The sequence below is a fragment of the Triturus cristatus genome, chromosome 7 (genome assembly GCF_964204655.1).
Source record: "Triturus cristatus chromosome 7, aTriCri1.1, whole genome shotgun sequence".
Lineage (NCBI taxonomy): Eukaryota > Metazoa > Chordata > Amphibia > Caudata > Salamandridae > Triturus > Triturus cristatus.
The window spans coordinates 1,696,655,739-1,696,669,050 of record NC_140590.1 but is presented as its reverse complement, the minus strand read 5'-3'; the positions used below and the strand labels follow the sequence as shown (position 1 = coordinate 1,696,669,050).

Below are 13,312 nucleotides of genomic sequence, written 5' to 3'. Positions count from 1 at the left end.
GTAAGATCTTTCATCCTCATCATTTATTCAATTTATGTGTGCGATGTAATTAGATATTAATTCAAAACGCCAAAATGTAATATCATAGCATTAGAAAACATTGAGTATTTCAAAAGACTTGGCCTTCACTTGTTAAACTAAACACAGCAAGGTCAAAATTATTAGCAAATCCTAGGATACATCATGATGCGCGGATGTTCGCATCACTCAAAAACAGCAAAAAGATCAGGGCTGTTTACGTGGGAGAGGCCGTAATGCACTGACGCTCTCGGTACAATGAGAACTACCAATTGATGTCATGATATGCAAAATGGTAGTTCTTTAAGGAAATTCAGTGAATGCTGAAATAAAACCTCCTCACCATTTATTCAAAAAGTGGGCGTTGTTTACAGATTCGAAACGCCATAATATAATATCACGGCATATTGAAACTAATAATTCTTTAAAAACCACATAACAAAAGCTCTCACAACTGCATACATTTTTCATGACATCGAAAACCTGAACTAAAAATCCCACAATGCACTGCTCAGCATACAATACTATGCTTTTCACGGCACACTTTGCCAAACTGGATCACCCTACTCATGTCTCCTTAATTCATGGATCAGCTTCGGGAACACTTCGGGAACACTAGAACACCCCGATTAATCCAAGCTTGTCCATTGGAACTCAAGAGTACAGACTGAATTAGGGCAATTTAGCCTTTAGACAAAGTTAGCTGAAGCATGAAGATCCAGTTTCAAACTATCCAAGCCAATCTTGAACCTTCCAGGTCCAGTTTCGAACCATCCTCTGCTACCAGATATGATGGCATAAATTCTGGGTATGTCAAATGTAAGTATCACTGATGAACCGGGAGCAGTGTTTATCCCCTAAGTATTTTGTTGCTTCTGAGCTGGAACCAGTCAATAAATGAAATTTTATATTCAATCAAATTCAAAATTTTAGTGTAAAGAACATCATGTTTTACAATGAAGACTGATAAGAATATCCAAACCACGAAGGTTTATTGAAGGATTTAAGTTATTTCAGAAGACAAATAAATGATTAGAGTCAAACAATTGGTCATAGAGCATGAAGTTCAGACTGAAATGCAATTGATAAAATAGTAGAACAAAATATAGTTCATCTTAAATAAATTAAGCCCTAAATCAGAGGTCAGAGCGACACAGTGTTGCCATCTAAAGTTCAATGGAGACTGAGCCAATAATCTTCAGGATGGGGATTCTTTTATAGAAAATTCCACAAAGTACATTTGATGTAAATATGTAAAGGTTCCACAATCCCAACCAACCATATTAAAGAAGGAAAAATACAGGTAAAAGTACATTATTCAGCACTGTCTCGCAGTTTCACACAATGCAGTTCTCATTCCAGGTGTCCTTCAGACTGGTACATGATTCATTACATAGTTTACAGAAACAGGTTCAAATAATACAGAGCCACACTGAGGTCCCAATAAGTGAGGCCATGTGCAAGCTGAAAAAAGAAGAGAAAGATGGCTGCAAGCTAAAAAAATTTACTTAAGACAGCTAGACATTTGGAAATCGAGACCTACATTAAACATCAATAAACTTGGGGTTAAGTCATTGTATTGTATGAATCCCACTTAAGTGCATTTTAATTTTCAATTCCTGTTATTTTCGTTGTCATTTAATAAATTAAAGTTTTCTAAGTGTGTCTACTTTTCTTTTTAGCTACGATGATTCTCCCCAAATTGGTACGTATTTTGAAGAGTACTAAAAAGGTGTTTAAAATACAGTGCAGTTTGCATTTGGACCCATAAGTATTCAGGCTCCTGTTTTACTAAACTGAATGGGGTGTGGGGAGGAGGCTTGTCTGTATAATGGGCCTTGTTTTTCAGTAAGACTTTGCCACAACTCTCTTTAGGTCTAAATATTTGTGAGGGATTTAAAGTAGAGGGTGGGTGTGTGGTCATTCACATACCTTTCCTGTAGGGTCTCATGTAGATAGCCCTCAATAGTTTAGTAGACTTAATGGTTCTAAGTCCCAGAATCCTTAGCTGCAGCTGGTCACATATCCTTATCTGATCAGTGAGGACAAAGGGTCACATTGATACTAATTGTGATGGATTACTGAGACGGCTATAAACCAGCTGTAAATAAGGTCCACCCTACATGTTCAAATGCTGAATCTGTTTTTCGAGGTGGACAGAGTCCCAAATGTCTCATGTTGGGCCTTGTGTGACTTGGAATCATTATTACAAGGGCATTTTCCAAAAAACGATCTTGAGTTGCGACCAGAATAATGCCCACACAGTGGCTCTTCGCCCATGCCAGTTACTTTGCACCAACATGCCTGGATGTGCTCTACAATTCTCATAAGATGTAAAATGGCCCTAAAGACCATGCCCTTTGCAGGACAGTGGCTTTTCTGGGAAAAAATGTTCAACTAAGCCCCAACACTGCAGGAGGCTGTAACTAGTTTGCGGCCATGGAAGCATGCGTGGGTCATGCATCTTTGACAGCATCAGCGGCGGCACCTCCACTAAGGCGGGGGAGCGTCATCCCACTCCTCTTAGAGCAGTGGAAAAATAAAATGATAATAACAACATTATCATTACATTTTTAGTATGGGCTATGGAGCTAGGTTTGGGCAGGGCGGGGACGGGACGGGGTCACAGGGACGAGGAGTGGTTGGTGCACCATAAGTGCACATGATAGTTTGGCTGGCCAAACAGTCATGCACACTTAGCATTTCTCCACCTGGCTGTGTTGCTCAGCCAGCTGGAGAATAGTTCCAAGACTCCCAGGCCCTGTCTGAGCGGCCAAACAGGCCACTTAGACCAATCACAACACTAATGTCATGCTGCTGACAGCAGTGTCGTGATTGGCTTAGGGGAGCCTGTGCGCTGCCGGAAGCCAGGAAGAGAAGAGCACAGAGGAGAAGCTGCGGCCATAATCAGGTAAGTGATATATTTTTTTTTTATCACCCCCCTGCCTCGCCCCACCACCCCCTTTCCATAGCAGCCGCCACTGGACAGCATCCCCTTATCTTGCAGCCTACAAGGAAAATGTCAGTGTAACAGACTAGCCTGTCTGTCCCTAGGCCCACCAATGGTTTGCAATCCAAGCAGTGATAGCTCGCAGAGGGAGTGCTGTGGGGCGGGGCGGGGGAGGTGCAGGGTGGAGGGGCAGTGTAGTCGAACATACGATGGCCAGGAGTAAAGTAAGCAAATAAATAAATAATACTATTTACCTTGCGCTCGCTGCATCAACTCACCGCCCCGCAGCACTCACTCTACGAGCCGCCACGGAATCCAAGGAGTACTTTGTAACATGAGATCAGGGCCATAAAAATATTGCATGGGCGGGGTTAAGTGCTCCGGCTCCCATTTACTCATGACGTCCCTGGATGACTCCTCCCTTGAATATTTGAAAAAACGTCTTGCCACCATAACATAACATAACGTAACGTGTATTTCTAAAGTGCATGTTCACCCAATGGTATCCTGGCGCAGTAGAACAGATTTTCCACCGTACATCATGCATGAAGAAATACCTGAGCAAAGCTGTGCTCTATCTTTTCTAGTCACTTCAGAACCTCAGGATTTCTCGTTTTTACCTTATATGGACATCATACCACACCCATCTTCTCCTGCAACCTCACAGAGTGTGTTTTGGGCCATTTGACTTCTGGGCTACGTCAGGCTTTAGTCATAATGCCATCATCCCCTAAAGGAGAAGAAATCAATATTCAAGGCTTGTTCCACCTGCATGTTAAACAAATTGTTGGCAGAAGATCTTAAATACATTTACTGCTAGCTAGCTGTGACATCTATACATTTTTATTCCCCTAAATCTGAAATAACAATGGGGAAAAAGAGCACCGGATTTGGGTGTAAGTACAACCAAAGATTGACACTGGGTTAAACCCACTATGTTTATTTATTTATTTGCATATTTTTATTTAACGCCACTACACCGTAAGATAATCAATCACTTTACAGAGAATTGTAGTTACATATACAAGACATGTTTACAGACAACAATTTAAATTGAGTGAAAAACAAAAGGGGAAGGCAGAAGGGGAGGAGAAAAGAATGACGCAACCGGCAAGGTAGATGGATTATTAAGAAGAATGGGTGAGGAAGGTGGTGAGGAAGAGAGATGGTATGAAGAACAACACATTTACACGGGAGAAGGTGCATGAAAAACAGACAAAAAAAGTTTACGGCTCCATCCCTGCCAGAAGGAAGAGGAGTTGCAGATTCAGTCAGATTGTTGCCTGATTTTCTTTCAGAACAGGAAGGTCTAATGTTGCAACAAGTCTGTGATTATACACACCCAAAATCACAAGTAAAGTTCTTATGGATTCACAGCTATAATCAGTACATTTAGATGCCTGGAGACAATTGAAATATTGTAATTGTACATTACCAAAAGTATAGGAAATTAGTCTAAATAGAGGTTGTGAAAAGAAAAGTAAAAACAGAGCTACTGGCACTTTTTGTAAAAATGTATTGCACCATAGCAAGAACGAAGGGGATGCATATGAGTCAGTAAAAATTGATTGCTATGTTGTCAACATAAACAAATGATTAGATGTGGAGGGGAAGTCCTCTATATTGGGCCAAGTGACTCAGTACACCGTAGAGAAGTCGGATATGTTAAACTGGACAGCCTTGGTGGGGTTTTCCCCAAACCTTTTGCCTTCTCCCCTCCCATTTCCTGGAAGTCGTATTTGTTGGCTTTGGGGCTCTGTCCACTTTACCCCTGCTACACCCAATTGCACCCAATTGGCACATATCATTTACTTACAAGTCCCAAGTAAAGTGGTATTACATCTATCCAGTGCCTCTAAATTAAATGCTACTAGGAGGCCTACAGCACTTATTGTGCTACCCACTTAAGATGTCTTAGGCCTACCATTGCACTTTGTGCAGTTTTAAACTGCAATTTTCACTAGGCAAAATAAACCTTTTGACAAGCCCAAACCCTCCTTTTTAAAAATTATAAGTCACCCCTAGGGTAGGCTCTAAACATACCATAGGGCAGGGTGAATTGTATTTAAAATGTTGACCATGTACCCTTAAATTGTACATATCCTAATCTGTATTTTACGCCGGCGAAGCTATTCGGGTGGGGTAAAAGGGAAGATGCTAAGTGCCCCAGGAGTGGGGAGGTTCCTGCTGAGTTGGTTCATAGGTTCTATAGCTGTGATAAGTTACAACCTCTGAAGGACAGTATAGAGACATTTTGGTGGAAATTGTTTGGGAGAAAGGTTTGCATTAGTCCACTTATGATGCTACTTGGGGATGATAATAGCAGCAGATTTGATTTGACTCAGATAAACTTTATCTTTATCTCGGTCCCAGTTGCTAGACTGTTAATTGCAACAAGATGGAAATACTCAGACTCCCACATTTCAGGCATGGCTGGGGTGATTATTGGGTGTATATATAATCAAGAAAGAGCTTTACATAACTGCAAGGGCTGGCGGGCTAAGAAGTCAGAGGACTCGAGGTGGCAGATGGAGCAACACTGACCCTTGGAGTAAGTTTGACTATAGGGAGGTGTCCCCGGGACGTCCCGGGTTAGGAGGACTACTCGTGAAACTCGGAAGACGAATGTGTTATGAAGATTGCTTAGAATTGCTTTTATATAAATGATCATATACTGATCAGAACCACACTGCCAAGGGATCCATACCCTGAAGAAGGCCTATACCCCATGAGGGCTAATCCAAAAGGCTGAAACATGTTGGTACATGCAGCGGGGGTTTAGGGCAGTTACCCCTCCTTCACACCCCATTCCTAATCATTTTTAACCCTGTCAAGGGGGGCCACGAATAAACATATTTTAGTGGTACCCCCTTAGTCAGTTTTACTCTTATGTTCCCTTCACTTTTGATCCCTCTGGGAAATACTTTTTCCCTCTCACACCTTTTCTTTATTTCTCCCTCACTAAAAAAATCAGCACTCCATCCAGTGTGTTGGTCTGCACCTTTATGTCTCTAGCGGCCCTCTAATGAAGCATGCTACTACATAGTGGGTGAGGGCAGTATTAACAAATCTTTTGATTTTCCTCCTTTCCTGTTTTTCCTCAGTTTATTTCTACTACACAGTGGATAGGACAGGGATATGAATCCACACTTTCATTTGGGATAGTGTCCTTGGGTCACCACTCACTCCATCTTTTTTTTGTGAGTTTAGAGGGCTAAGAAGTGGGGCTGAAAGATCTGGTCCCCCATGTCTAATTGGTTGAGTGGTGACCTTCGTTAGCCCCTGGCTACTGAAAAAGGGAAGAGCTAGAACTGATTGGTGGCTTCTGCATATTTATTTATTTATATAAGTCTAGGCAAACTGGGAGATCCACTGCTATCGCTTTGGAACTCCTCGCTGCTATGGAATGGTATATTAAATGCAAGGTTATTATACTGTCTTTTTTATTCTCCTCTGGAGCAGGAAAGTATATACAGAATTTGGGATTCACTGCCCTTTGTTATGCAAATTCTAATGAATGTATTCTCTGTACTGTTTTTATCTGCTGTTGATGTGACTGTATGCCCTCAATCACTGGGAAATAAAACTTATTAAAAAAAATATTTTTCTAGAAATGGAAATCTCCTAAATAAATGTTTTCCTGCTGTAAGGCCTATCTCTCTCTTTGGATAACATTCCATTACCTTATTACATTTAGTAAGTGATACCGTTTGATTGGGAGCAGGTAGGAAAATTATGTTTACACTCTAATTAATTGTAATTTAAAACCCTTATTAATGGTAAAGTTGCATTCTAAGTCGCAATTCTGAAAATGACACTTTTAGAAAGTTTCCATTTTCTTGTCCCAACCATTTTGTGCCTGCAGTCTGTGTCCCAGATCACATGACTGGGTGTATTTGGCAGTTGGCTTTTGTGTATTCCTCCCAGACAGTGAGACAAAAGGAGATGAGGTGTTATCAGGATGGGCCATCTTGCCAGGATAGGAGGGGCAAAGGGAGACGAGGTGTTATCAGGATGGGCCATCTTGCCAGGATAGGAGGGGAAAAGCTTTTTCCTGTCCCACTTACATTTCAAATGGCTGCATCCAACAAGCACACAAAGAACCTGAAATCAGTCTTTTTTCACTCTAGCCTCCTTGGAGCCTGGCATGGGAAGGGAAGATGTTTCCTGACCTAGATGGGGAGGGGGGTGTTTCCCTCCACTTAAAATGCTGGCACCAGGTATAAATATTGGACCTCCTGAACCACTCTTCAGTACACTCCTGGACCTGTGGACGACTTCAGAAGAACTGCCTTGTACTATAGAGGGCTTCCCTGCTGCTTGAGCCCTGGCTTGTTTCTAAGAGGTCTCCACTGCAGCTTGAGGGCTGCCTTGTTCTTCAGAGGACTGTCCTGCTGTTTGGGGTCTGCCTTGCTGCTTGAAGGAGAGAGAACCATCTCTTTTAACCCAAGACTACCATAGTGACTCCAATGGTCTGTTTGCTGACCTCCTATCCTGAGCAAAATGGATACAACAAGCTCCAGAAACCTCTCTGCAACTGCCCAGCAGACACACTGCAACTGGACCTGACTGGACCGGTAACTGGATCTGCATGAGCCCTGGAGGCTTCTGCCAAAGTGAGTCACTGATCCCCAAGAGATATCGCCCCATGTCCTAAACCCTTGGCTGGCATCAGAGTGCACTCCTCTTAAAGCCAGGGAGCAATCCCGAAGTTTTGGTCTCTTAGTTCGTATCAAAATCTTGCTACCCGCGACGACTGCCAACAGGAAGTTCCAGTGAACCTGACTCTTTGTGCTACAGTGACTGCCATTGATGACCAGCAACACCAGATCTGCACTTCACGCTACAGCCACAGCACGCAGTGACCCCCAAAGCTAAGCTCCAGCAATGACTGTTCGCGATACCCGTCCAGATCTTCACGCTTTAGTGATGAACATCCGTCACCAGGCCTTCTCTTCACACACCATTGACTACCATCTGTAATGCTTTTCCCTGCTCCTCGCGGCCTCCTCCATTGCCAATGGAACACTTTATGCCAGACTTGGTAACTTTCTCATCAGGACTAACCTTCTCCATATATCCAACCTGCGCTCCATAGCGGCTGGCCTGAAATTGTGACTTTCCCCTAGGCTAGCATGACCAGATAGATGACCACGAATGGCGCTTTGTGCTCTTTATGCGCATACTTACCTCAAAGCTTGGAAATGTATATCTCCGGTTCTGCTGATGAGATGGACTAAGGCAATATATGGAATACATGGCAGGTGCCAAGGTCTGCTGTCAAAGGTAGGAATTAGGTTGCAGAGCCCTTTAATGTAATGGCCCTGGAAAGATCGCTTGGATCGATGATGACAGAAGTTCCAGAAGTCCCACTATCCTCACCAGAGTACGAAGAGAAATCCGATCTGATGCGATCAGTCTCCTCAGCCCATTGTTGATTATTTTGACCTTGATGGAGGATAATTCTAGAATAGCTCTATGGGAATGGTTAGTAAATCAGAGAAATTCCATTCTGTGTTTCTGATCAAATTTGTACTAATTGATAATGAATCCCAGATCCTCCAGTAGTTAAATAACACATTGAGCCTGATTCAGCAGTGTATTCTTGTCCTTTACAAAAACCAAAGGAAATGATGGATGGAGTGTTGAACATTGCAAGCACTCACCCCCAGTCAACTGATCTGGGTTTAATCCATCTCCGTTCTTTAGCCCACTCTGCCACCCCAGTTCAGACATGGCCATATGCAAATCAGTCTGACCCTGTGCCTCATGGGAACAGTCCAGCCCGAACTGCCAAGCCATGTCTTCCCTGGACCGGAAACAAGCTTCCTAGGACCGGTTTCTGTCATTTCAGCCGTCTTCAGCCAGGCTTGCGTGAATCCAGTGGCAAAGTGAGCAAGGGACTCGCGTCTGAGCATACCCTGCCAACTTATGGCGAACAAAGCAAAAACCAAAGGAAATGATGGACGGAGTGTTGAACATTGCAAGCACTCACCCCCAGTCAACTGATCTGGGTTTAATCCATCACCGTTCTTTAGCCCACTCTGCCACCCCAGTTCAGACATGGCCATATGCAAATCAGTCTGACCCTGTGCCTCATGGGAACAGTCCAGCCCAAACTGCCAAGCCATGTCTTCCCTGGACTGGAAACCAGCTTCCTAGGACCGGTTTCTGGCATTTCAGCCGTCTTCAGCCGGGCTTGCTTGAATCCAGTGGCAAAGTGAGCAAGGGACTCACGTCTGAGCATACCCTGCCAACTTACGGCAAACAAAGCAAAAACCAAAGGAAATGATGGACGGAGTGTTGAACATTGCAAGCACTCACCCCCAGTCAACTGATCTGGGTTTAATCCATCACCGTTCTTTAGCCCACTCTGCCACCCCAGTTAAGACATGGCCATATGCAAATCAGTCTGACCCTGTGCCTCATGGGAACAGTCCAGCCCAAACTGCCAAGCCATGTCTTCCCTGGACCGGAAACAAGCTTCCTAGGACCGGTTTCTGGCATTTCAGCCGTCTTCAGCCAGGCTTGCTTGAATCCAGAGGCAAAGTGAGCAAGGGACTCACGTCTGAGCATACCCTGCCAACTTATGGCGAACAAAGCAAAAACCAAAGGAAATGATGGATGGAGTGTTGAACATTGCAAGCACTCACCCCCAGTCAACTGATCTGGGTTTAATCCATCACCATTCTTTAGCCCACTCTGCCACCCCAGTTCAGACATGGCCATATGCAAATCAGTCTGACCCTGTGCCTCATGGGAACAGTCCAGCCCAAACTGCTAAGCCATGTCTTCCCTGGACCGGAAACAAGCTTCCTAGGACCGGTTTCTGGCATTTCAGCCGTCTTCAGCCAGGCTTGCTTGAATCCAGTGGCAAAGTGAGCAAGGGACTCACGTCTGAGCATACCCTGCCAACTTATGGCGAACAAAGCAAAAACCAAAGGAAATGATGGACGGAGTGTTGAACATTGCAAGCACTCCCCAGTCAACTGATCTGGGTTTAATCCATCACCGTTCTTTAGCCCACTCTGCCACCCCAGTTCAGACATGGCCATATGCAAATCAGTCTGACCCTGTGCCTCATGGGAACAGTCCAGCCCGAACTGCTATTCTTGTCCTTTGCCATCAGGATCATGTGGTGTAAGTATATTACCAACCTAAAATCCTGTGACCACAACTAAGCCATCACTGGTGCCAGTAGCTTTAAGAAGCACCACAGGGCAGACAAAAGGCCAAAAGTGAGCAATTTTAACACCCATATTGAGTCTATCCAGAGCAACTGTAGTAACCTCTGGTGAGGTGGAACAATTGATTCTGTCTGGTAGGCATCCTTCTACCAACTGTTGAACTCCCTCAGATTTATGACTGGACAAATGTGCTTGTCTTTCTTTTTTTACTACAAAGCTATTGCTTAAGAACCTCTTTGAGAAAATAATGGGTTTCTCTATTGTACCTTTGCTCTGTAGATCTTGAACCTCTTGATGCATAATGTTGCAACTTCCCCTGAAAAGAAAAGGGTGGCAGCCTTATCTTTTGTCTCGGGGTTCCCCAAAGCTCTATCTGGAACCTCAACATCATTTGAAGTATCCATGCATCTGAGGAAATCTCCCATTTGATGAGGTATTCTGCTGTCCTGCACCCCAGTTTTACCATGGAAGAATATCTTAGCGATATCAAAAGTACAGGTTCCTCTGAAACCACCTCTGCTGGTGCCCCTTGATTAAACTTGATTGTGGAGAGAAAGTAGGGTAAGTAACCCCTTTGGTCTGTCCAGTCTGAATCCATGAACCTTGATTGAAAAAGTGAAAGCGCATAGACAAGCAGCACCGCCCATCCAAAAACTCTGAGGCTGAAAACAGTTTTGATCGAGAATTTGCCTTACCCAAAGCTGTTATGGCTTGTACTAATATGACAAGGTATTTAACGAAGGCGTCCCCAAAATAGGTTGCCTTCAACTTCTGGACTGGCCTCAGTGTCAGTTCCTCCTATTTAGGGTCCATCCTCTCTAAAAGAGAGTTTCTTCGTTCTGTGGACAGTGCGCGATTGACAATACCCAACATACACATCTCTCTGTGGGCTCACCCTGAAAGGATATCTGGGTCAGTTGTGTCACCCATCTATTTGGCATCTTCCACCATTTCCATAATCTTAATAATCACGCCAGTGATGTCAAGGAGTTTATCCTGACATGAATGCCACGATCTATTAATACCTCTCTTGAGGTCCTTAAATGAGCTTTCACATGAAAACTACCATTGTGGTATCTAATTCAGGAGTAGCTGCAACATTATCCTCAATATAGGGTCTTGGCCATTTTGCCCGTATATGTCCTTATATAAGGGATGCCTCAGTCTTTGCTTGAAGTAGCATGTTACTTTGGATGAAGGTTCTCTTTGACCAGGTTTCTGTTACCAGTTCTTACCGTGGAAGGGGTTGCCTCTCGCTAAGCAAGATTTATCGAGATGGCTCTAAGCCTCTATATTGTTCTGCCTGGAGAAGGCAAATTTACCTCTGACATGAAGACTGCCAGCAGTATCATCTCCTCAATGTTAGCCTTATATGCTAATGTTCAGCTGTTATGTTATGTTATGTTATGCGGTTTTGTAGAGCGCACGGCTGCCCCAGCAAAGGGACGTCCCGGCGCTGATAACAGAAAACTGCACTGCCTCTGACAAGGAAGAGGCCTACAACGGAGGGAAAAGGTACGTTTTTATTGCTTTACAGAATGCCAAATAATTATTCAGGCTGTGGATGGAAGTAGGGAGCGCGTTCCAAAGTTTAGTTGCCAAAGTGCAGAAGGAACGCCCCCAGTATGTACCCTCCTCGTCCGGGGGATAACCGCCAAATGCTGCCCCATCGACCGAAGTTGACGAGAAGGGGTGTAAGGTGCAAGCAAATTGGCCAGAATACCTAGGCCAGAGGAGTTCAGGATTTTAAAAGAAATGCAAAGGGACTTAAACTCTATACATTTGGCCACAGGCAGCCAGTGGAGCCGACGGATAACACCTGACATAGAGCAAGTCCTAGGCAGACCAAGGAGAGTTCTGGCCACAGCATTCTGCACCCTTTGCAGTCTCAAGATTTCAGTCTTGTTAGAACCCAGATAGAGTGAGCGGGCATAGTCCAATCTCTCCAGAATGGAAGGTTGAACAATAACCAGCCTAATAGAGGGGTCCAAAAACCCCATCAGCAGTTTGAGTCCCCGCAGTAAGCTGCACAAAATCTTCCGGGCTACAACCTGGGAGAACAGGCATACATTCACCAAGCACTACTTCCTGGATATGGATGCAGCAGCAGATTCTTGGGTGGGACAGTCAGATCTGCTCAACCTCTTTTAATAAGGCGAGCCTGCTTCCTGATTGCTATGGACTTCTAACTATTCCTATTCAAGCATGTGAAGCTATGAAAAATTCAATGCTGGAAAAGAAACAATGTACTTACCTGTAACTACAGTTCTCCAGTGTTGTTAAATTTAATTCACTCACATATGACCTGCCTTCCTTCTAAGTCAGAGGCTCAGTATTATTTCACTCCACTTTCATACATGTGTTTTGAAAATCTGAACTAAGGTGGCCTCTAGGAGACTGAGAGTTCTAGGTACTTTTAAAACATTGATGAAAGTTTGGGAGCTTTCAAACTAGGTAAATGTGCCACCAAACAAGCACACGTTTTTGATCCAATAGACATTTTAACAATGTTTATTGTTAAATCACTGGGGATTCTGAATCTGATTTAGGGGAGAAATTAAAGCATGCGGATCTATGAAAGATGCCAACACTGGAGAACGTTTATAGTTAAGTAGCCTGTTTCTTCTGGAGCAGAGGAGGTCCTAAGGGATGCCAACATCACTAATAGCAGAAACTGTAGTCTCTGCTAACCACCATTGAATCAGATGTCTACCCTCCAACACCAGCTTCCAATGGGCCTTGGAGAGAAGGAAGGTGTACAATTCTACCGCAAATTTGAGATGATTACGGTAGATCACTGAATGATTCATATTGTCCACAAGAGCTACTCTCTCCTCCCCACACTCTCCTCCCCACCATTTCATCCTCCTTCTGTCCCAAAAAATGCTCTCTGACACAAGCCTCGCTATTGAGAAATTGAGGTTTTATCTCGGCTGAACAAAGTGGACATATAAGTGGTGCACATGGAAGTGAGTGGCATGGAGTTTTACTACCTTTACCTCTTCATCCACGAAAAGAACAAAGTCTTCAGAGCCATCAAGGACATATGTCTCTTAAACCTCTTTATTTGACATGAAGTGTTGAAAATCTATCTCTGGGTTAGATGCTGTTTGTACCCAATGCACATATTGATTGGTATTCCTGTATCTCCAGAACA

At 43.8% G+C, this 13,312-nt stretch overlaps 1 protein-coding gene across 4 annotated transcripts in view; it reads left to right on the top strand.

The window, feature by feature from the left end:
• LOC146812806 (alpha-2-macroglobulin-like protein 1) overlaps positions 1-13,312 on the top strand; it is a 468,691-nt gene that overhangs the window by 449,189 nt on the left and 6,190 nt on the right. For all 4 annotated transcript variants that reach the window (XM_085619916.1, XM_085619915.1, XM_085619914.1 and 1 more), the window contains one exon: positions 1,701-1,723. In XM_085619916.1, coding sequence (XP_085476042.1) covers positions 1,701-1,709 — 9 coding nt within the window. In that variant the 3' untranslated portion in view covers positions 1,710-1,723. The remainder of the gene's footprint in view (positions 1-1,700; positions 1,724-13,312) is intronic.